We start from the raw sequence: 25051 nt of genomic DNA on the forward strand, positions 1-25051 counted from the left end.
CCCCTTACTTTAATCTCTTGGAAAAACATGGGATTGGCTTTACGAATTACGCGGATGACCTGTGTCATACCGTTATCTGACAATCGCTATGAGGATGAAAATGGAATCAATCTATGATCTCATACAAAACAATGTTAAATAATGGTCTAGCACAGAAACAAGGGAACGACAGAGCTAATGGTGATTGGTACGAAAGGAAGAATCTGCAAATTTGTAGAAGAGCATCATCACTTTCTAGGGGCGGGTTGCGATCTTAAGACTAAAGTCAAAGTAAAAACCCTAGGTCTATTTGGACCAGCACCTGAAAAGAAGGCACATGTGAGTGCGTTAGCCTCCTCAACTGCCTAATATATTAAATTGTTGGTGCAGCTCTGCCCATATATCACCCAAGCCAACTGTAAAACCAGAGCAAGAGCCATTATAGGGTCAAACATTGATTACTGCAGTAGCCTACTGGTTGGGATCTCCAAATCGAAATGTGCTAGATTGCAAATAGTGCAAAATGGTATGGTCCGAGTAATCTTAGGACTTAAGAGGCAAGGTCCTGTGTCTGAAGCAAGACACAACTTAAACTGGCTACAAGTAGAGGCAGGAATTGAATTTCGACGCCTCCTAATCACTCAGAAGTGTCTGGGCTTAAGTCTGCAATACCTGATTGAAGCACTGACTTATAAATCTAGTGCAAGGTCCTTGATGTCGAGTAATACGAATCGGCACAAAATTCCATCTTGTAAACTGAGTTAAGAATTGTGATTGCTCTCTGGCTGCTCCTACAGCCTGGAATGCTATTCCACCAGATTTGAGGGAAATTGGATCCACTGCTCAGTTTAGAAAAAAAACGACGTTTCTATTCAGATAGTTTGCCTGCTTCTTTATGTGGGGCTACCACTTCTGTCCTAGTATGCTTATATAGTTCTGAGGTTTGTTTTATTGTGTGTGTATAACGTGCCTAATACCCAGAAACCTTTGTTGCGCCAAGTCGTCTTGCTTCCAAGGCGAGCATGTTGCCCCTGAGCTATCCTCCCAGCCCAATGTTCCGGTATGTCTGTTGCACCCGTAAGGGTCATTTGGTGCGCAGTATAAATGTTTTAAAGTAAAGCCTTGAGCCGCCCTGTCCTACTCCATATTTGTGAACTTTAGGTGATACTCCGAACTAGCAAAGCGCTTAATGTGCACAGCTATAGGACAGAATGATGTACTGAAAAATGATAGTGCTGATGAGAATTTGATCCTAAAATGTTACTGTGATCGAGCAGTACACTTGGATTATTTGTGGTTTTCGTTTAGCAAAGATCTTTGAATATACCATCAAAAAAACTATTACAGTTTAGGATTCCACAATCTTGTTTTTAAAATATTCAGCATCTTGATCAAAAACACAATGTGCTAAAAGTGAACAGCACCCTTCGCTATCCAGGTCAGAAATACACATTTCATGAATGCAAGTTGCCCTGTATATTTTTTGGGAGGAAATTAGCTGGGAAGTGTTAGTGATGTGTGGTTGAGAGAGAATCCGTGGCTTTAATTTTCACCTACCTTTTTTTTTTTTTTTTTTTTCCTTTTTTTAGGTGCGAAACTTCAGCACTGGAACTGCCATGCAAGTTGCTAAGTTGATCCGGGTAAGTATGCCTTAAAGACATTGTGATATATATACTCTTGCTTCAACTACTCTAGTTTCATGTGCGGTAGTGCTGTTTTATCCACATGCCTGGTTATCTGAAGGTTTGTTTCCATTTATTTTATGGATCATGGAGTTTACTCTCCTGGCAAAATGGCTGTCGATGTTTCTCTGCAAATTAAGTGAAACCTTTAGCAGCATCTCCGTTTTAAAAGGTGGTGAGCCTTGTAATGCAACAATTGAATTGGTGGGAGAGCTCTGCTTCTGTTTCACTGTGAGTGATTGATCATAGCAGCTTCTTGGCAAAGGTAAGGTGACCAGACGTCCTGGATTTGCTGGGACAGACACATATTTTAGACATCTGTCCCAGTGTGCCATTTTTATATAAATAAATGCATGCCCCCATCTTTGAAAGAGGATGTGAACGTGCTGCTTCAGAAGGTCCACCTTTGGGGCACAAAACAGCATGGATATTGATGGCGCACAGACAGCCATATTAAGAACAATGGTAGGCAAGGTTAGTTTGAGTGGGAAGGGGGTAATTCATACCTTGCACTGACAGTAGTAAGAGCACTGTTTAAGGCAACACTGACCAAGAGTTGGATAACGGAACAAAGACACTTTTAAACATGCATGTATTAGCCAATCCTTGGCAGGCATGGTACCAAAAACGGGTACACATTTTAGTAATCTATGCAAGTGTCATATGTGGCTACATGAAGGTATCCGTAGGAGAAGCCAAACCTACCAAATTGTGTTCCCCAGCACCTGTGCGTTTTGCTGGATACAGTTTCATGCGTCAGGCCCAGGCCAGTAATTTTTTATTTTACCAAATGCAAGATCTCTTTTGATACCCTTTGTGTAAAATGATGCAAATGCAACAGGCCAATGCAAAGGGAGTGGATCTGCCAAATTGCAGTCCACCTTCATGTCGATTGTATGTCTGTCGTTCGTTTGGAAAAACTTGTCACCCTAGCAGAGTGGCCTGTTTTAATGCTGGGACTGTTGGGTGTTCTATGGCACCCTACCTTCCAATTACCACAGTGCTCGCCTTAGCACTGCAGCAGTAGCAGTGGGGTGTGTTTTTAAAAAGCCTGGCTCTCGCAAGCAATGCTTGTCTGAGCAAAACTGATGTGGTCAAAGTAGGTGTCTCTGCAGACTTCTGCTCATTCACAAATGTTACTGAGGGCATGAATACGGGAACCTAGCTTTACCTCTGTGTGTGAAGGAAGAGGAATTACAGGCGAGGCAGATAACCGTGTCCATAAGAATGGGTGAAGTCGGGAATGTAGATTTTGGGGCTGGTCACTGATCTGGCTGTACCTTCGCCGCTACTAAAATGACATGCTTGGGGGTGACCCATAATACTGATAATTCATGCGGTCGTCGGTTTAGGCAGTTACTTCCTACCAGTCTGATGGGTCCTGTCCTTCCACCGTGCATATGGACTACAGGGAAACATTGGTCTACCATATAGAATTTGGATGGTGCTTAACAGACATACAAGTCTTTGTATGCACTGCAAGAGATGCAAATTTAAGCTTCAGCATTGAAATTTCAGTGCACTATCAGCAATATATGAAGTGTCACATTAAGTGTACTGAAGTTTTTTGTTCCTGATTGATAACACATGCTATGTAAAAAAAAAAAAAAAAAAATCCAAATTAAATATGAACTGTGCACATCGCTATCTGAATTTGCATTTTGGATGGGATAAACATTCTCTTGCATGTTTCAAAGTTTGGGTTAGCCTATTGCTGCTCATGACACTGATTTTAATGATGTCTGGATAAACAGATTTATTTACGGAGTAAATGGGTTCAAGGTCACTTTAGTGTTTCTTCAGGGGTCTTCTGGGCCCATGATCAATCCAGACCTGGCTTCAGCTTATCACTACAGTTGTTTGATAGCCTTCAACACTCCTGTGAAGTGTCCTGATAAGGCATTATTTTTGTTCTGAGGTTTTGGGCCTACTCGCAGCTGTATTAATATCAATATTTGCTTGGAGTGGGTGTATAGTCCTCACCCCCTCCTAAAGTCTTTATTGATTGCAAGGATATTGTCGCCGCATGCTGCTAAATTCAGCTTTACAAAACCGTTTCTTCGTATGTGCGAGAACACCTTGAACAACTGAATTGAAAAATGCATTGCCTTCCTTGTTCTGCCACTTGAAATCCATGTACCATTACCTGCAAGCTGTCTTACTAAACCATAAGCAAAAAGAAACAAACTTCCTTCTTTCCATGTTGCGTGTGTATTATGCAACATTGCCACTTTGTGGATACACCTGCAGGTGGCCAGTGTCACCATTAGAAGTGCTTTGCACAACAAGTTATCCTTCTCTACTTGTCCAGCTAGCAAAATCCTTACAAATGTTGACAACAAAGAACGTGTCGGGTGATGGGATTTCCACACACTGCCTCTCGATCGGTCGGTCGCCGTCTACCCCTTAAACATTATACTGTGTGCCCCAAGTATCTGGGAAATGGTAGCTGAGGGAAGGGGGCAGTCTGGAGACCCTTCCTATTACCATAAACTAAGGGTTGTGAGCGGTTCAAATGTTTTTTCAGAGAAATTACTTTTAAGATGCGAAGACCCACAGGGATCCATTTAAAATTTGGTATATAGGTTGCCTGTTTCAAAATTTTTTCAGGTGCTGTGTGGTCCGTAGTAATTGGGACTTATTGGGATTTTTGGCCGCCATTGCAGTAGATCGTATTTGTTGGGCCATTGGAGCAGGGTTGGGCCATTGGAGCAGGGTTCCAGAATCCCTGGTAGTGTCTCCTACAAGGCTCAAACTCCTCTTAAATGGTGCATACAGCCAAAAATGTAATTCCACCCATCTCCTTGACCCGCTACCCACCAATTACTCCTTGACTGTTGCAGCTTCTCCATATCCTCTGTTAGTGATGCTGAAACACTGAAGGGAATTTCTTAAGACTAAATGGGAATTCGGAAAGCTGAAAGTTGATTCTGAATTCCTCAGAATGCTCCATGATGCTAGTTGCACCATTCCTTGGTCTAAAGAGGGTGCTGCAGGAAGCTGAAGAGAAGCGTGCCAATAGTGCATTAGGGACTGGCTTTCGGAGATTCTCATGCACAGTGTGTAATCTGTCCCCACAGCACAGCCACTGTCTACTGGAGCCAACAAGGAGCCACCTCCGCCATCAACAGTGATTTACAATCCAAGAAGGGGAAGATGAGTTACCCTTCTGGGCAAAGGGAAGGGGCTTTGATTTGTATCCTAATATTTACTGTTACTATGGTTTCTGAGATGATTGTCAAGAATTATGTGCATAGATTTGATCAGACCTGTTTTGGCTATGTGGGCTCCTTTTGGTTGTCTAGCCATTTTCTGTTGCCTTATGATACGCAGGCCCTCTATGGCTTCAGCTTGCCCTTTCCTGCTTATTGCTGGCTCTCACGTTCTTCTGATTTTCACACATTAGCCTGCCATGGTCCTAAGAGGCAAGGGTAAAAATTAAAACCATGTCTACCTTTGTTTGGATATGCCCTGGTTTCTAGCACACATGGCCTTCATGATCTTCACTTTTGCCCTTGCCTCTCCAGGTCAATTTCTCCCGTTGTCTGTGAATGTTATGTATTGCATATACTGGAGGCTCTGCATGTCACTAGTTAGGGGGGATAGCTTGAGTGTTGAGTGGGAGGAGAAAGGAGGAATGACTGGGGAAGCAAGGGGTATGGAGCGGAAGGTTGGAGAGGATTTTGGTCTGGCTCATAGTAGGGAGAAAGGCTGGAGGAGGGCCAGGGGATGCAAAAGGAGTGGAGGCATTCCTTGGTGAGGGTTGGGGTCTGGTTGAGTGGCTGAAAAATGGCTGGAGGTGTCGGAGCGATAACAAACATTTTGGTTTGTAATCCAACACACCACCTTTCTGACTGTTATAACCTTGACGACTCGTACTAGCTGTTTTTGGTCCTGCCAAGACAGCTTTCCTTTTATGGATTTTTCTGCTGTCTGAAGATTTCGCACCGCTCATCTAAATCCTGCTATCGCATTCCAACTGTGCCACCAGGCATCAACCTTTCACCCCCTTTTCAACTTTAAAATGCTTCTTTCAGTTTTACATTCTAAAACTAGGTGGATGACACCCAGAGTTTTGCCAATTACTAAAACAACCTTTTTGTTAACCATCTGGATTTACAAAATGAATGCAATCAATATATGCCAGTATGTAGGTGCACAGATCGAATTGAGCCAATGATGCGTCATGAGACTGGAACACCAGACCTGTCGCAAAGGCAGTGGTTGTGAGCAGCTCTTTAGACATGTGACATAAAAGTCTGTTTTACTGTAAAATTGGGCACATACTCATGTTATTGGAAGTAAAAGATGGATTTGTGCCTGCTGTTGTCCGGTGCTACTGTTGTAGACGCTGTTAAGGCATCTGGTCTGAACACAATACGTTGGAGATCAACTCTTGTCTGATCTGAAGACCGATTTAAAATTTGGCACAATAAAAGTATGTTTCAACAAACACCAACTTAAGTAAAATTACAATTTTGTACTTGCTGCAAAAGGTCAACAGTGAGACTTTTGTTTGCTTTAATCTTATAAGCCCAATTTTACTTACAAAATCTTATCTTTGTACTTGTTTGAGGATGGTGCTTAACAAAGTTGGTGACTGTGAGCAGTGATTTCTGGTGCGGTAGGATTTGGACACATGACAAAAGAACAATAAAAAAGAGCCATACATAAATAAGCTACAGATTTAGACCTTAAAGTGATTTCTTTTTGCCTGTTTGTGTTTGGATAGTGGTAGGCCACAAAGGAGGGGCCTAGGTGGAGAACACACCTTTTTCAACTAGGTGTCCTAGATGCTTGCAATGACTGGACATTCTTGATGTTGAATTTTATGCATTGCAGTGATGGGTGGCAAGTAAAGTGAAGGAACGTATGTATGGGCGACAGAGGGGATTATATAACGTTGGGGCAAAGATTCTGAGCAGGAGAGTAGATGGAAATGGGTTCATCCAGGCAGTTGGTGGCTAGGATATGAGTATATTTGAAAACAAGGGGCAGACATTTGAAGAGTGAGCAATTCTACATGGGGAGGCATCCAGTGGGGTTATGGTGTGGGAGATAGTCTAGTTGGGTTGTAGAGCGTTCATATGTTAATTTTAAAGACCATTTTTATACAGTGCACGATCACCACCGGAGTGGTCCTCTGGCGGATCTGAAAGGTAAGAGTGTGTGGGTGGGGATAATTGGATATAGCTGGAATAGGTAGAGCAAGATTTGTGATGTCCTGTTGACGGCTCCAGTTCGGTTTGTACTGTTCACTGAGCTTGAATCTGTAGATTCCCATGTGCTGTTGTGCAGTGCTAGGTGGGGTTTGTTTGTCATTGCAGTGTGGTGAAGTGTGTGCGGATTGCTGTGCAGAGGGGTGATTGTGTTTTGCGTTTGAGAATTGTATGCAGAACTTAAGTTTTAGGGTTGGGTTAGTGTTTTTGTTTTCTTACCTTGTTGCTTCGGTCTTTCATTGTCACTGTCCGTGCTGTGTGCTGAGCATTTTGTAGTGGTTCATTCGCCAGGCACTGTGCCTGGTGGTGGCTTACCTGTTATTCTCTAGTGGGTTTGTGGGCAAGAGGTTGTGAGGGCCTCCCCCCCAGCCCCAGGCTGTAGATGGCTAAGGTTGGGTGTTTGGCTGCCTCCCGGGTATCTTGTGAGCGAAAGTTATTGGATAGTGCTCCCTCCCCCGTCTGCAGCTGGGATTATTGTCCTGGGGGTAATGATTAGAGTAGAGTATTTTAGGGAGTGGTTCTTTCTTGGGTTCTCTCATGCGCAAGTGCCGCCAGGTGTCCAGAGTCCGGCGGAAATTATTGTTCCAGAAAGTCCACTCTGGCCCAAATTAATGCTGCTTTTTGTTTTTGCTTTTGACATTGGAGCAAGGCACATGGTTGAACTAAAGAGTTGTGCATCTAATCCACCCCCACCCTCCTGCAGCCTTTGACGGCGGGATCTAGTTCACCTGGGGTAAAGAAAATTGTAGAGCGCACTATGATCAAGAAGTGTGATTCATGTTTGCTTTTAGAAAGATTACGATCTATTTAAAATAAATATGCAATGTGTTAAATGCATTTTGTTATACTCAGGCTGCGGGCAATTGAATCCAGCGATCTAAACTGGATGGCAATTGAATCCAGCAATATAAACCGGGTAGAAAGCCGTTGACTGTATTACTGTAGTCCTTCATTTAAAGTCGTATTTAGTAATACAAACCCTTCTTGAAGCAGTGCAGATGCTACTCCTATTTGGATTTCGCCTCAAAGAAGTTGGTACAGAGTCATACTGTTGGGCAGTCAGCCAGTTTTATAGAGGAAAGGGGAGGACATATTATTTTTCCTGCCAGACCAAGGTGAACTAAAAGGTGCGATTGAGGGGCAGTTTGAATCCAAGAACGCCCGTGTTACTTGGTCAAGGGGAGAAATGACTTGGCGTAATGTTCTATTCATTCTTCTCCTGCAGATTCATTAGGTAGACATTCCTTTCCTGGGTCAGCCGCACTGAAAACCATAGCTGGGGGTGAAAATACAATATTTTGAGGGGAGTGAAAGCGAGGGGGTGGGGGCCTGTGAACCGTGAATGCTGGGGTAAGCTGCCTGCAGATGACAGGGGATCCAAGTACTGACTGAAGTTACCATGATTCAGGTGTCCTCTCGCCTTGACCGGTCTATTAAACCTTCTTTCTGAGCTGCTGAACCACCAACACCTTTATCATTCCAGAACCAACTCTCTCTCTCTCCCCCCCCCCCCTCCCTTTACCCCAGGGTTGCTCTACCAGTTAAAGAAAAACAATAACTGATTATTCCACCATATTCTACGGACACAAGTTTCAGTGCACTCAGGAAGATAAACTGCACACTAGCCTAGAAGCAGGAATAAGTCAAATTACTAGCACCTGTTTCGATCTTGCAATACAAAGCTAAGAAAGGACATTCCTCCATACCATTTTGACACTGCACCATGCCAATCCAAGGAATTCTTCAGCCTCCTAAGAGTCCAGGGGCCTGAAAGCATACACCAGCAAGATTACCTCAATCTCTGTGCAAATTCTTTCTCACCATCCAGGCCTTGGGATTTTTTCTGGAGGTGAACACCTTGCAGTCACAATTGTATCAATTCCCAACCCCTCTCGCTCCTTTGCCCCCTTTCCACGCTGCCTCCACACCAGCCATGCTGGCCATCTCTATAACCCCGCTCCCCTCCCTTCTCCTCCTCCTCTACATGAGCAACAAGTCTGGCATTCCCGGACGTCGCTGACCTCTTCAAATAAATCCCCAATCCAAATGACTGCAGATCTGACCTTTGATCAAATCACTGCCTGTGCACTACTAGTCTTTATACAAACTACAGAACTATTGTCTGCATGAGGTGAACAATTTTCTTGATAAAACCCAAGCAGCTGCCTTTTCACACCATGTCACATCTGCGTTTATTGCCACCGTGGATGGCCTTAAGACTTAGGATGACACCAGTGGAACAGCATCCTTCATCCTGTCTTCTCATTCTCCTTCCGACACATTATATAATGCAACACTTATCAGCACATCGCCCAAATTGTTTTAAAACTGAACTCTGGGATTGATTCCCTAAGTGCACATCATTCCTCTGCTTCTTTGTACTGTACCTTCCTCCCCACCTAAACAGTTTTCCAGAGTACCATCTCACCCCATGCCAACACTCCTATATTAAACCTCTACTCCAGCAATTTTCTCCACCTTCATTCATTTACACTCTCCTGCTACAACTATGCTGGTGACACCCAGATCATCCTGACACTGCATAACTTACCTTAAAACTCTGCACACGCTTTGACCCCTGGATTTCCCTAAACCATGTAAACACCAGTGCAGGCAAAGGTGAGAGACTGACATTTCACTTGGCCACTCCCCCTGTATCCTGATGAGGAGTACCATTCCCAAACCACTCTAAACCTCGAATGTAGGTGTCGGCTCTCCTTAATGCCTCAAATCAACTGGTAAAATTGTGCTTTTTGGCTAGAGGTTTCCATTGGACCCGTCTCTTGGTCCTATGTATCTTAAACTAGGAACAAGAGGGTGATGGTCCCATTTTTGTTGTTACTACAATCCAAACTTTGTTAGTTAATTGCAGAGGTGCAACTTCTTTGAATCAAAATCCTGATTTTTCTCAACATCCACCCTGTGCGCTGCTTTACAGAAAGAAACTGCAAAGCAACACTTTGTTTCAGATCGGATACTTCAAGGTCCACCACATTGTTTTAATTTTTATGAGTGTTAAGTACCACTGAACATCTATATCCATATTTTGTGGAATATATCCACCAATCTGACTCATTGCATTTGTGTGTTAAGTCATACATTTCAAATCTATTGTGAGAATTTCAAAATCGCTGTTTAGACTGTTGTGCGCATCAATTTTTTTAAAAAAAATTTTTTTCTAGTAAACATTTTTATTTAAAAAATAGATAGGCAACATAAAAAAAAATATACTAGCATTCTCCGTTTTAAAACTTCCTATGTAAAATTTTGAGCTTTTCAAGCTCAAAATTCGCAAAAGCAAGCACATGGGCGCATCCATTTTGTGAAATGGAGGCCCTCCTGTGCTGGCTTTTGCGGCTCTAATGAAGGAAAAGCCAGCCAGCTGTAGTAAACAAAAGCTACCGCTGGGTGGCTTTCCCTTCATTAATGCTGTAGGTGGAGGACGGGGACCGGAGACCAGAGCAGGAAAGCTGCAGCTGAATCTCGGTAAGTGCGATATTTAAAAAAAAAAAAAAGCACTAGCTGCGTTTTTTTTCTAAGTTTTCCGGGCTGGAGGAGTCCGGAAAACTTAGAAATAAAACCGCAGCTTTAAAAACGTTGTATTTATGTTTGCGGTCGCTTTTGAAGCGACTGCAAACATAAATACGTTATTGTGTTGGAAAACGCTGTGGTTTTTCTTTCCAAGTTTCTCAGGCTCCTCCGGCTGGGAGGAGCCTGAGAAACTTGGAAAGAAAAACCGCAGCGTTTTCCAACACAACCGCGTGTCTTTCTGCCTGCTGTGGCTATCACTTTGGGTCTCCGGTGCTCCCAGGGGAGCACCGGAGACCCAAAGTGATAGCCACAGCAGGCAGAAACACAACGCGTTTATGTTTACATGCCGCGTAGTGTTTCTACCTACAGCTGATTTCCCATTTGGGGCTCTCGGGTTCCCCGTGGGGAGCCCGAGAGCCCCAAATGGGAAAGCAGATTCAGGCAGAAACAACGCGGTTGTTTTCCGCAATGCTGCGTTGTTTCTGCCTGAATCTGCTTTCCCATTTGGGGCTCTCGGGCTCCCCGCGGGCCCGAGAACCCCAAATGGGAAAGCAGATTCAGGCAGAAACAACGCGGTTGTGTTGGAAAATGCTGCCGTTTTTCTTTCTGAGCTGGAGGAGCCTGAGAAACTTGGAAACAAAAACTGCAGCATTTTCCTACACAATAACGTTGTATTTATGTTTGCTGTCGCTTCAAAAGCGACCGCAAACATAAATACGTTTTTAAAGCTGCGGTTTTATTTCTAAGTTTTCCGGGCTCCTCCAGCCCGGAAAACTTAGAAAAAAAAACGCAGCTAGTGCTTATTTTTTAACAAAAAAAAATAGCACTTACCGAGATTCAGCTGCAGCTTTCCTGCTCAGGTCTCCGGTCCCCGTCCTCCGCCTACAGCACTAATGAAGGGAAAGCCACCCAGCGGTAGCTTTTGTTTACTACAGCTGGCTGGCATTTCCTTCATTAGTGCCGCAAAAGCCAGCACAGGAGGGCCTCCATTTCACAAAATGGATGCGCCTATGTGCTTGCTTTTGCGAATTTTGAGCTTGAATAGCTCAAAATTTTACATAGGAAGTTTTAAAACGGAGAATGCTAGTATTTTTTTTTTTATGTTGCCTATCTATTTTTAAAATAAACATTTTTACTAGACCATCCCTTTAAGGGTATATTGCTAAACACTTGACACAGCTTCAGGTTGCATGTTGTGATTATTTCACGTTTTACAAGTTGATTGCATGAAAGTATTTGCTCTGTTTGGGGAGACAATTAAAATGTCTTATCAATTGGGGGGGGGGGGGGGGGGGCAGGCGGTGAGGGGAGTAGGGGGGGTGTCGGCCAGTATGGACAGTTTGAAAATAATCCAACTCCAACTAACCCGGGGAAGTCTGTGTTGTCTTAGATGAAAGACTTTTTATAGCACCCCAGATATTACGGGAGATATTCATTGTAGCCATATTCGGAATACTCTTGTAACAAAGTAGACTTTCCAAATATAGTTCTGACTGAAATTACCTTTTTGTTATCTTTACATACATAACGGATGATCTATGTTTGGGTTTATTGATATCTGTTCAGTCACTTGCAGCTGGCCCAGAGCTTATCTCTGGACATCCTCCTCGCAATCCCCCATCTCGAGGGCAGGAGCCCCAACCAACCAGGACCTGCCGGAGCAGCTGTGACTCTCCAGCGACGAGTTGCAGGAGCAGTTAGACGCAACCTCTCCTTGTCGGCCGTACCAGCAAACGGCTGATTTCATAGGTACACCCTTCCCACAAGTGCGCCACCTCTGCTGTGAGGCCATAGCCCTGCCAGCACTCTCGACCCTCATTGTGTGGAACCTACATCCATGGTCGCGCAGCAGCGTGTTCAAGGCTGCCCTAAGATAGCCGCTGCAGCGTTTGTTTTTTTTTTTTTACCTTTGGTTGCCTAGCAACCACCCATCATCATAGGACCAGCTGGCCACCGGAAGGTGGAAACAGGCACCCCACGACTAAGGCCACCTAGACCAAGACCTGTCTGGACCTGTCCTAGCCGTCACAGCTTCGGAGGCATGATCCGCTGCCTCACCCCGTCCCACCCTGTCACTCGAGCATTCCCTCCCCTACACTCTGGGGGGGGAGGTGGGGGGGAGAAACTGCCATACCTGCATGATCTCCCGACAGAACCCAATCCCACGACTGAGAGATGGTCTACCGCTGCCGAGGCATTAGCTTTTGGCTCAGCACTTCTCGCAGCTGTTGCAAATATACCCTGAACACGAGTCGACGAATACGGCAGCCACTCAAACATGCCATATCAGCTGTTCTTGCTGATATGTCATTTCGTCGTCGCGCTCTGCCCGCACATTACCAAGAACGATAATATTGTTTCTACACCCTGCCTCTTTTGGCAATTGTTGATTCTTTGCACCATACCAATGTTAGGGGTATGTTGATTGATTGCACCCTGCCTTTCTGGGAATATCGATTGCTGCAGCCTGCTTATGTTGGTGAAATATCAATTTCTGCACCCTGCTTATTTTAGCGAAATATCAATTGCTGCACTCTGCCTGTCTTGGAAATGTTAATTGGTGCACACTGCCTTCTTTGGGAAATATTTCCTGTTGCGCCCTGCCTATGCTAGGAAATTATGGATTGTTGCACCCTGCAACCTTGATTGCACACCTTACAGCCTCTACGGATCATCTAAAAAGTGTTCGTAACCATCTCTGCTCCCCTAAGGCAGACACCCCCGCAAACCGAGCACCGCAACATGCGCGTTCAAACTTGTACCTTCACTCCCGCACAGAACATGACCCATGAGCACTTCCTGCCGCAATCTTTGATTCTGCTCCACGGACATGAACGACAAAGCCAATGCACGCCACACAGTTAATCTTCACCCCCCGAGCCCACCCATGCCACAGGCCCCCTCACCACCTGCCCCGCCTGAGCCCTCTACTGTGACTAAGCCATCCCTCCCTACGACCCACAAGCAGCAAATGGCTACCACAACCACTTGCCATGGGGCCAATGTAACGCATCTAAACTGCGCCCTCATGAACGCCAGATCATCCCAGCTCATGCAGCAGACCTACACGATTTAATCACTACCCACGACCTAGTACTGTGCGCTGTGACCGAGACTTTGCTTCAAGAAGCTTGTGGCCCAGCTCTGGCACTCCCTCATTGCTACATCATATACCGCCAGGACCGCCCTCTCACCAAAGGAGGTGGAGTGGCATTCCTAGCCAAAGACTGCCTTGCTATCCGCAAAATAGACCACACTAACTCTCGCGACTATGATCTTCTTTCCCTAAAAATCGCCACCTCATACAAGTGCACCAGTACATTTCACATTGTATATTGCCCACCAGGCCCTCTAGCTGACTCCCACTGCTCCATCATGCACCTAGTCTCCAATAATATCAAAACATCCTCTAAGGTCATCCTAGCAGACGATCTAAACCTAGGACTTCACAACCCCAAAGACACTTCAGCCAAAAATGTGGCCAAAGCACTAGAAGCTCTAGGCGTCTCGCGCTCCATCAACCCCACCCACAAGGGCCGCACCATCGACTGGTTATCTCACCACAACTGTGCCCCAGATGTCCCAGCCAACCTCCCCCCCCCCCCCCCCCCTTCTTTCCCTGGACAGACCACCACCTCATAACACTCCTCACCGAAGGTCCAAAAAGCCACCACCTTACCTCTCCCTTTAGCATCCACCAGAAGTGCACGCCTCCTCACTAAGGAAAGGCTAGCACCCTATCTCAAGGTCCCTGCTTTGAGGCTCCGCTCTATCACTCAACTCCATCCTAGCTGAAGCTATTGATGCCATTGCTCCCTTAAAAGTCAGCAAAGCCAAACCTAATGAACACGCTAACAACTTGTTTACACCTTAACTATCAACGCTACGCACCAAAAAGCATGCAGCCATCTCTAAATGGCAAGCCAGCCAACTTGCACTAGACAAAGTTGAGTTCAACATACTGTCTAATGAATACAAAAAAGCTATAGTCTGTGCCAAAGCTAACTTTCAGCAATAGAATAGAGAATGCCAAGTCCAACTGTAAAGACTTTTTCTCCATCTTCAGGGAGCTAGAAACTCCCGCCGCCTCCAGCCATACAAAAGAATGAAGCCTGGTGCACTGACATACAAGCAGCCATGCTCCTCAATTTAACCCTTGCCAGTCCAACTCGACCACACACATCCAACCAGCAGACCACCGACACTACGCCCTTCTCATTTAGAGACGTCAATGAGACGGAAGTCACTGCCATAATGAAGAAAATCAAACATCCACGCGCAAAGGGGACATCTGCCCTGCAACCCTCTTCAAGGAATGCGCTGACCTGCTCACCCCGTTCATCACAGCATTCATCAATGCCTCTTTTGCCTCTGGATCGGTTCCCTCTAGCCTAAAAGAAGCCTGGATTTGTCCCCTTCATAAAAAATAAAACATTTTAAAAAAAGAATTACTTTCTCGACCCATCCAACCCAAATAGCTACAGACCCATTACCACCATACCCTTCTTGCTCAAGATTCTGGACAAAGCAGCATACCTGCACGTCCAGGAATTCCTAGAATCAAAGAACATCCTGGGCACCCGGCAATCCGGCTTCCGTCCAGGTCATGGCACCGAGACCGCTCTACTGCACCTTAAAAATCAAATGGACGATATCTGAGACTCTCACAAACAGCCCTTCTCCTACTTTTAGACCCATCAGCAGCGTTTGACATAGTGGATCACAACTTACTATGTCAACATATCTCTTCCTCAACCTTCTTCTCTACGGATGCAATCACCTGCATTGCATCCTTCCTTAAAGGTAGAGTCCTGTGTGTCTTCTCGGACTTAGCAGCTGCTAACCCAGACACCATACTCTTCGGAGTACCGCAAGGCTCCTGCGTATCGCCCACATTGTACAACATTTTTACTATCTCCCTGTACAATCTACTTGATTCGCTCAGCTTCATGTACACTCCGGCAACAATGAAAATGATTCATAGACCCTTAACTCCATCTACGCCACCATCCACACATCGATGGCGGAAAACTGGCTCTGCCTGAACGGCGACAAGAAGGAATTACTACTACTAGCCCCCACTGACAAACTCATCCAGGCCACTAAATACCAAGCTTTCACAATTGACATTACCATCCCAGTCAGTCAAATCTCTCTAAGTTTACTTGAGCACAAACCCTACCATATCCAGACAAGTTAGCAGTATAGCTACCTCTGCAGCCTACTACTCCAAGTTCATCAATGCCACCAGACCCTTTTTATCCACCACCAACTATCAATTGCATGAGCCATCATAGGCTCGAGGCTAGACTATTGTAATGTACTCCACAGAGGAACCTCAGCCAATAACCTGGACAAATTGCAAACCATTCAAAATAATGCCCTCTGCTCAGCACTGGGCATCTCCAAAAGGGAACATATCTCTGCAGCCTGACAACAAGCACCGTGGCTGCCTATCCGCCAACGTATCCTGTTCAAGACATTTGCCATCACGCATAGATGCATCCACCGCACCTCCCTACCTTTCCCACAGAATCCTCCTGCCGCCGGCTGCAAGACCCATTAGAACTCCTTATGCATCTACTGCCAGTCCCAAGAATTAAACGTAGAAGACGTAGTGGCGCTAGATTCCCATTCATTGCCTGTAGACACTGGAACTCTTTGCCCCATTCACATCTCTCCTTCCGTAAGGCCATCAAAAACCATACTGTTTGTCTAAAAGTTATTCTGTATTACTGCAGCTCAAATGTAATCCTGCTGCTCGAACAGTGTAACCAAGAAGGGAGATTGTAATCAAGTCTCTTACCTAAATATTGTGACTAATACATGTATACGGGCCAATGTAACCAATGCCCACCTCTGTGTTGCAACTAAGACATCTTCCTGTAACAGCGCAATGTCCCTGGGCTGTATGAGTGCTTTATGAATATAAATAACATTTTTTAAAAATAACATTTACTAGCTGCAATTTATGTCCCGAGATAAATTCAAAGCATAGCGCATTGTCCATCAGGTCATTGAGAATAGGACCAACAGTATAGTATGCTAAGCTGTTTGTAGATTTTTGGTCTTGGCAATACTATTAGTAGCATATTCATCTTGTTCCCTAACACTGGATGTTTTCTTTTCTCAGCCTCCAATTCCTGTGTTTGGACTGGAAGGTCGCTATGCAACTGCTCTTTATTCTGCTGCTTCAAAACAACAGAAACTCGAACAAGTTGAGAAGGAACTCACCAGAGTATCAGTAAGTATGCTGTTTGCTTTACCATGTTGGATAGAATTTCCTGAGTGTAGTTTCCCCACTTTTTGAGTCCACCCAGCATTTGTGCTGGGGGATTAAATTGTTGCACTGATTCTCCTGAGTGAGTGGGAACCTTTTTCCGCATTTGCTCATTCTTTTACTCTACTTGGGAACTCTTTTGACCTCTTTTTGGTACTCTTCAATAGTTATGCATTCCTCCCGTGTTTTCTGGCATTTACATTTTATTATTACAGCACAAAGCACCTTCCGTGCAGTGTTGCTGGAAGCTCCTTGGGCGTTACTTTTGATTTTACCTGTGTTGACTTATGTTACCAGGCCAGGGGGACAATTTTGTGAGATCAGTACACCTCACCTTATTTGGCGTGCTGAGTGGAAACATTGTCCCCCTTTTCCTCACGTTTCAGTAACATTTAGTTACTGTTACAAGTTTACAGGCTGGTGGCAGTGTACCTTTTTTGCACAGCTTTTTGTGGCCTTCTACTGCAGGCTGTCTTTGCAGCTGCGGTAAGGGACGCGGGGGGGGGGGGTGAACATTTGCCTAAAATAGTGGCTGTACTTTTTTAAGCCCTGTTCATGACTTGTTTTTGCTTGAGCCGCCTTCTACATGCCTTGGTGGGGGGAGTTCTTGATTAATCTTTTCCTTTGCAGGCTTCCCTTGGAAAGTCTGCCAAGGCTCTCGGTGTACCTCAAAGGAGAGGAAATTGGGGAGGTAACCAAAACTCCCCTGGTCTTTGCCCTGCAGTGTGGGACCAGCCTGGAACCAGTTTGGGGTGGGAGGCTGGCTGTCCCCATGGGGCAGCCAACCCCCAGATTTGCTTGAATGTTAAGTTATTTGGTATTTATATAGCGCTCTATATATCATAGGTATGATCTCAAAGCGCTGGTAGGTTGAACGCCCTTGGGGACAGCAGTCCAGGTCAGTAGAGGAAGTGTTGTAGGTTGCGTGGGTGCACCTGATGTAATTGCCAGATGGTAGCTGCATCCTAGCTTTTAGGTGTGGTGGTGAAGATATCAGTTAAATGTGTGCCGTCTGGTGGCTGGACACCCAGGCTGGGTTCTGGCTGCGTTAGGCATGTAGGACGCTTATGTTAGCAGCTAGGCCGGATTGTCATGGGATAGCTGTGTTTTATTAGTGATGAGGTATTTCATGGGGTAATGTTCGTATGAGAACAGCTAGGCCGAATTTATAAGGGGTATAGCTGCATTCTAATTGTGTGATGGTGTAGAGTAGAGAGTAAGCATAATGCTACGCGATGGGAGTGTTTACGTGTATTTTTTAACCAATTTCTAGGTTGAAGTTACTAGTTCTTCTAACCAAGTGTGGCACTTGCCGACATTCACAATCCTGTCTAGATGCGACGCAGGCTAATGTTCACAATACTAATTAGGTGAAGCATTGCTAAAATTCACAATTCAGAGGTATGGTAATGTAGAGTGCCAGGGTTCTGCTGTACTCCCCACCCATGCCACACTTACTTTGATGGTTGCTGGCTTCCCCTGCGGACATCTGCAGAAACAATCTGGAGCTGCCTCTGTTGGAGCCACCCTTTGCCATGAGTCCTTCGCCGCAGGGACTGCACGGGCCGAGGGCTGCCCTGGAGAGCTCACTTATGACCTGGCAGAGAACCAATCACAGGCGGTGGGCGGGATAGGAGGCGGGAGGTTTATGGAGGCTGGAAGAGACTCGTGGGACATGCATAGGCCTGGGGGAGCAAAACTTTTAATAACACAATCGGCCCAAATGTACCAGGGTGGGGCGCAACACTCGCACCACTCCAATAGAGTACATAAAACAGGCCAAAAACAGATTACAATCATTGTGCCAGTACGCACTCGGCATTAAATAGCCCCTGAAGCTGCTTCCAAGTGGTTTCTCTACCACATCCGTCCACAAAGCAAATGGAAAATGGCTGCTGGAGCCAAGGCACAAACACACCTGACTTTTCCAACAAATTGCAAGAGGGGAGGGTGGGGACTGGGAATGGTGATTGGTGGGCTCAGCCAGTTTTCTTTCATAAGAGGGCCATGGAGCTGAACCTCAGGCGACCACTCAACTGAAATATCCAAAGAGGAATTTGTTGGACGTCATAGCAACTTCCAAGTGACCGATGCTGACCTGACCCCGAATTCTGAGTGACAGGATAGATCTTTTGAAGACGACTTCCTCCCCTGGACTGGACAATATCCTATTCTACAACTACACCGATGATGCACAAATCATCCTCAAACGCCTCAACTCGGAACCCAACTCGCAGCCCAACCTCGCTGCTTGCCTCCTTGACATCGACCTTTGGATGTCTACATACCACCTCCTCCCCACTAAAACTGAAATCCTGGTGTGCGGGAACACTGAGCTTCTCCCCCGCCCTCTACCTTGGGCCCCATCCATGGGCCAACCACCCACCCCCTCTCCCGTAGTAAAAAACCTTGGATGCACTCTGGACTTGGACCTAACCCTCTCTCGTCAAATCAACAACGTATCGAAGTCTTGTCATAACCATCTCAAAATTCTCAGGCGCTTTTTTCCCTACCTCTCCTTTCCTAATATACTTGCCGCTGTTAAGTCTAATGTGAAGACTGGACTATGCAAACTCCCTTTACTTCGGAGTCCAGGCATCCCACCTTATTAAATTGCAAAGGGCGCAAAACACAGCCGCCAACATGCTACTAGCACTGGGACCAAGAGACCACACCTCTCCAGCTCTCAGAACGCTCCACTGGCTCCCAGTTGGACAAAGGGCCACTTTCAAGACACTGCATCATTCACCATGCAGTGTACAAGACTGCCCTCTATACCTGCAAAACGAGCTAAAAACCCAACCTCCCACCCTGCATCCTAAGATCGAGCTCTGCCCTCCTTTTAGTGATCCCAACCACCAACTCGGTCAAGATCAGAGGATCCTCGTTCTCATCCTTGGCCCCCACTCTATGGAACTCACTTTCTCACATCCGACACACCGACTATTTGTCATTCCGCAAATTACTAAAAACATGGCTCTTCCCATAACACCAATGACCACCCTAGAGATGTGCCTGAACCCCCCCAGCAACCCAATGTCGAAACACACAATGAAAATATTCTACCTGGTGTGCAAAACCTCCTACCCTACCCGATGCGATGGGATGGAACTTGATGTGTGGACAGAGTTGACTGGAGTGTATGGAGTGGGTGTAATGAATGGGTGGAAGTGCATGGAGTGGATGAAATCAACAGGAACTGGATGGAGCGATTGGAATTGGATGGAATGAATAGCTTGGATGTAACAGATAGTGTTCGGAACGGATAGAGTGGATAGAACAGATAGAATGGATGGAATAAACTGAACGAAACAAATGAATGGAACGGATGGATCCGAGATAACGAATATTAGAAGGAGCGATCAGAATGGGTGGAGCAAATAGAGTGGATGGAACAGATAGTTGACAGAACGGACAGAGTGGATGAACAGACATAGCGGATGGGACGAGTAGAGTAGAAATGGGTGTTATTTGATGGAACTGGATGAGGCAAATGGATGGAGTGGATGGAACTGCACAGTGTGGATGTAACACGTATCACTGTAACCTGTTCCCATGTTGTTGCCATATATATCCCCCTATATATGCTATATATCTGTGTCACCATATTTACCTGTATCGACCCCTGTCGCTATATATCCGTATGTCCCCACTGTCCTGTCCACGTGCCTGGTCTAAGGCGCTTCTACAGATAACCACCATATCACACCACTACGCTTACTCTCTACTATACACCATCATTCAACTAGAACACAACTTTACCCCTGATCATTCGGCCTAGCTGTTCACATACGAATACGACCCCATGAACACCATCACCCTAATAATACACAGCTAGCTGAGCACATTCCGGCCTAGCTGTTCACATAGGCGTTCCTCAGGCCTAACGCAGCCAGAACCCAGTCTGGGTGTCCACCCACCAGACTACACACATCCAACTGATATCTTCAGCACCACATCCATCGTTAGGAAGCAGCTATCGTCCAACTACACCAGCTGCACACATCCTGTGCACCCACGCACCATACGACACTATCTCACTCTCTACTATCTGAACTACGGTTCCTGAGGACGTTCAACCTACCAGCACTTTGAGGTCATACCAATGATATTATAAAGTGCTATATAAATGCCAAGTAACAATACAGTTTCAGAATTTGCTACAGGGAGGAGAGAACTGGAGATTTCCCAGTAGGCCTTTTGTGTGGGTTCTCTGCATTTATTTTCCATCATTGCCTCATGGTGCATTCACAATGTGGAAAAGCAAAACACTCCATACCTTAGTCGCTGAGGTATTTAGAGTCCTGTTTTTTTGTTTCTTAAAAATGAGAGGTAAGACAGTGCTGAGGTCTCCCAGTTGGCAAGTACATGACCTGGAATTATATCAATCTCGCAGAGGCTGGCAGAAGGAGGTGACTATAGTCTAGTGACTAGGTACACACCACGCATTTGATTGCTGCTGAAATCATGAGGGCTCCTTTTTAAATGTCAGAGAAGACCAGAGGGGTATTTCTTTGTTGGATGCTTTTCCATAAAGACACATGGATGGGGCTAAGGCTGAGGGATACTGGAGGGTCATCCCAAATAGAGGGCTTCTGGTAGATTGAGGTTGACCATGGTCCCCATCCTCAGTTCTGTAACCACCTTTGGCGAGACTGTTGGCGGTGAAGAGTCCACAAAACCGTGCCTTTTTTGAGCTTTGTTTTAAAGTAGGGTCTAGTGAATTCTGATAACCTATTTTGTATGTTCTTTTTTTTTTAGGCTTTAGTAAAGGAGTCCAAAACGTTCGCTCTCATCACCAATCCTCATGTGAAGCGTGCTCTCAAGCAGAAAACCTTAAATGATATCTTGACGAAAGAAAAGCTCACTCCCATCACTGTAAATTTTGTCTGTAAGTATTTTTCTTGTAACTATTCTCCTGAACATGTTTTCAGGTTATAAAAGGCAGGGTGATTGTTGAAATGCAAACATGAGCTCGAAAAGGTCTACCACATCATTGAATAGTTAAGGAGAAAGTTTTATTTTTTATTTTCTCACTTACCATGGATGTCTGATGGGATATTTAAAAAAAAAAAGATTTTTATTTTAGAACACTCCAAACATTACAAACCATTAGGACTTCCGTGTTTAAATTTCACAAAGTTACATTATAGAATGCACTCTTCTGTACCCCCCACCCCCGTCCCACCCCTTTAACTCGAGCCCCTGTGTCCATGTCATCAGCCTGTTCATCTTCAGGAGAGTCTACTGCCAATATCTCTTTCGTGTCATCACTATGGTCTGCCTGGGAGGGGCCTGCCATTGAGGCCACCAATTGTCTCCATTCTATTAGGGGTCCCACCTCTTCTCCCCCCCCCCCCCCACCCCTGTTGACCGCTTCGTACCAAGCAGCCGTTTCTGCCTCTGCCCACTTCATGAGGTCAGCCCACCACATTTCTATTCTAGGCCTATGGGCTGCTTTCCAGCACATTGCAATTCTCCGTTTGGCCAGGATGTAGGCCAGGTCCTTCATCTTACTAATGTGCCTCAGGTTACGTGGTCTGGGAAAGCCCCCAAGCATACATGGCCAAGCTGGCTCTACCTCCAGCGTAATGCCTTTCCCTGCCAAGCCTATCTTCAGTTCTGTCCAAAACCTTCCCACCTCTGGGCAAGCCCAAAACATGTGCAGCATCCCAGCTTCCTCCTCCCCGCACCTAGGGCATTCTGTGTCGACGGCCCACCAAACCTGGCAATTTTACTGGGGGTCAGATATACTCTGAGTGAAATATAATTGTATCTGCTGGAGCCTCGCGTTTTGGGACACCTTCTTATGGTACCTCTGGGCTCCATCCCACTGCCCATCCGACATGGGTTCTCCCACCTCTTCTTCCCAATCTCGCCTCAGCTGGAGCAACTCCTTCCCCGCCTTGGTCCCCAGTAGCTCATATATGCGGGATATTTCGTGCCCACCCTCCGAGATGTCATACATAGTCTCGATGGTTGTATCGGGTTGTTCCACAAGCGCTGCCGCCGGCCACCTCTCTCGCACTCGTTTAATGATTCTGGAATAGGTAATGTGTTGGCCCTTATGCACCCGGTGTCATCTATTAGCCTCTGAAATTCCAATGCCTCCCCCTCCTGCCATATATCTCCAAGGGTAGCCAGGCCCATCGGTTCCCAGTATCTACGGACCCCTTTCATGCGTTGGGATTCCTCTCCGCATAGCGCCATCTGCATGGGGAACGGAGCTGGGTATCCCACAATCTGCCATGTTCTATGCCATACCTCCCAGCCAAGCACCAGCAGCCTCGCCATTCCTAGTACCTTTGTTTTCGGTAACCACACTGTCTCTCTAAGGAAGTAGGGAACAGGACCCTTACATAACAGCCTGGTTTCAGCCGTTTCTTCTTCAGAGAACCACCTGGCCACATAGTGCAGCTGTCCCGCCAGATAATATAACTAAAAATTCGGCAGATTTATACCTCCCCTGTCACACAAGTTTTGTAATTTCCAGAGGGCCACCCTGTTCCTGGAGTTGTGCCAAATGAAACCCCTGCACAGGCCGTGGAGTCTGGCAAAGAAGCGCCTAGGGATCACATACGGGATGTTTATGTCAATCCCCAGGTATCGGAATGTCTCGGTTCGCCAGGGTATTGGCAATACTGGTAGGCTCCTCGGTAGGGAACGTCTATAACTCCCCAGGGGGAACATGCTGGATTCCTTGGGGTTCACTGCTATGCCCAAGAGGGTAGCGTATCGTTCCATCATCTCCAGGATATATTGTAGGTTCTCCTCTGGGACGCGCAGATATAAAAGTATATCATCGGCATATAATGATACAAGATGCGAACGACCCGCAGTGTGGATCCCTACCTTCCTGTATTGTTGTCTAAGACAGACTGCCAATGGCTCCAACGCTAGGATATTTAGCATAGGTGACCAAGGGCAGCCTTGTCTAGTGCCCCTGCTGAGTTGCCATTTATCTGAGATAGTGGGGCCCGTTTTGACCCTTGCGATACTACCTCGGCTGCAGCAAACATAATCCAGCCTCATGTGCAGGTCATGTGGTGCCGCGTAGTGAGTACTGCCTGTCCGCTGGGTGCAGCTGCCTCCCGATATCTTCAAGTTCAAAATCTCTCAGCAGGGCCTGTAACGCCTTTGCGACCGGGGTGGGTTTGTCTAGTTTACCATCTGATCTGTCCATTTTAGGATTCAACGTACAGTTAGTCCCCTCCCCATAGGATCGTTCCACCCAGTAGGGGGCTAATTTTGCCATATAGAGTCCTAAAATAAGCCGCTGTATCTTGGTTAGGGGCGAATAAGTTTATAATGCTCACTTCCCGGTTTTCCAGCATCCCCCGCACTATCATTCTGCCGTCCGAGTCCCCCGTAGACTGATCCAATTGAAATGGTACATGCGGTGCCACCCATGTGATAACTCCCCTTGCGTAAACTGAGTATGTGGCTCCCACAATGCTCCCCTTCCACTTTCTCTTGACCACCTCCAGTTTCTCCCTAGTAAGGTGAGTCTCCTGTAATAATGCTATGTCAATCCTCATCCTTCTTAGGTACATCATTACTTTATTACGCTTCAGGTAGCTATTGAGGCCCCTCACATTCCAGGTGACCACTCTAAGGCAACCCGATGCCATTTATACAGTATCCCGCCTCCCCTCCCAGTGTCCCCTCCCGCCTAATATAACTCAAAATTTGGCTTGTTCTCCTCCCACTCCCAACAAACTCCCCCTCCCCCTTTACCAACTTCAAACCACCACACACACAACCCCTTCCCTCTCCCCCCCACCCCACCCAACCCAACCCCAAGTGCCCAGCTCCATCCCTGGATCTCGGGCCTCCCCGCATTTGGTCCTGCCTCGGAATGCCGAGGGCAGGAACCCGGCAGGGTGTCACCGGACTACCGGTGACCTAACTAAGCAAGCTTCTCTTTATGGGGGGTATGAGGGCTGGCTCTGTAAGGCTCCCGCACTATTATCAAGGTTTCTCGGTGCTAACGGATCATGCATACTTGTATCCGTAGCACCACCCGCCCATAGGCTACGTCTTATGCTATATTCAAGTCCCATTGTCTTAGGCTGTGACACCCAAGGTGCCACAGACACATGTTACTTATCTTCTCCCGTCTGGATACCCGATTCTTGGGGGTAGCTCTGTGTCCAGCCACCCCATGTCGTCTTCCGGGGTTTCGAAAAACAAGGTTCTGTTCTTGTGGAACACCTTCAGTTTTGCCGGGTAGATCAGCATATACTTGTGACCTGCTTCGCGCAATCTTCTTTTTACAGTCCCAAAGTTCATGCATCTGCGCTGCACCTGCAGGGTGTAATTTGGGTACGCGGTTATGTTTGCCGACCCCCTCCCCCCCT

General features: G+C 46.2%; 1 protein-coding gene across 1 annotated transcript in view; it reads left to right on the plus strand.

Moving 5' to 3' along the window:
• ATP5PO (ATP synthase peripheral stalk subunit OSCP) overlaps window positions 1-25051 on the plus strand; it is a 167728-nt gene that overhangs the window by 45954 nt on the left and 96723 nt on the right. The window contains exons 2-4 of the mRNA XM_069636206.1: window positions 1569-1619; window positions 16545-16655; window positions 21453-21582. Of these exons, the coding sequence (XP_069492307.1) occupies window positions 1569-1619; window positions 16545-16655; window positions 21453-21582 (292 nt within the window). The remainder of the gene's footprint in view (window positions 1-1568; window positions 1620-16544; window positions 16656-21452; window positions 21583-25051) is intronic.

The sequence above is a fragment of the Ambystoma mexicanum genome, chromosome 7p, assembly GCF_040938575.1.
Source record: "Ambystoma mexicanum isolate Mex_15411 chromosome 7p, UKY_AmexF1_1, whole genome shotgun sequence".
NCBI classification, from domain to species: Eukaryota; Metazoa; Chordata; class Amphibia; order Caudata; family Ambystomatidae; genus Ambystoma; species Ambystoma mexicanum.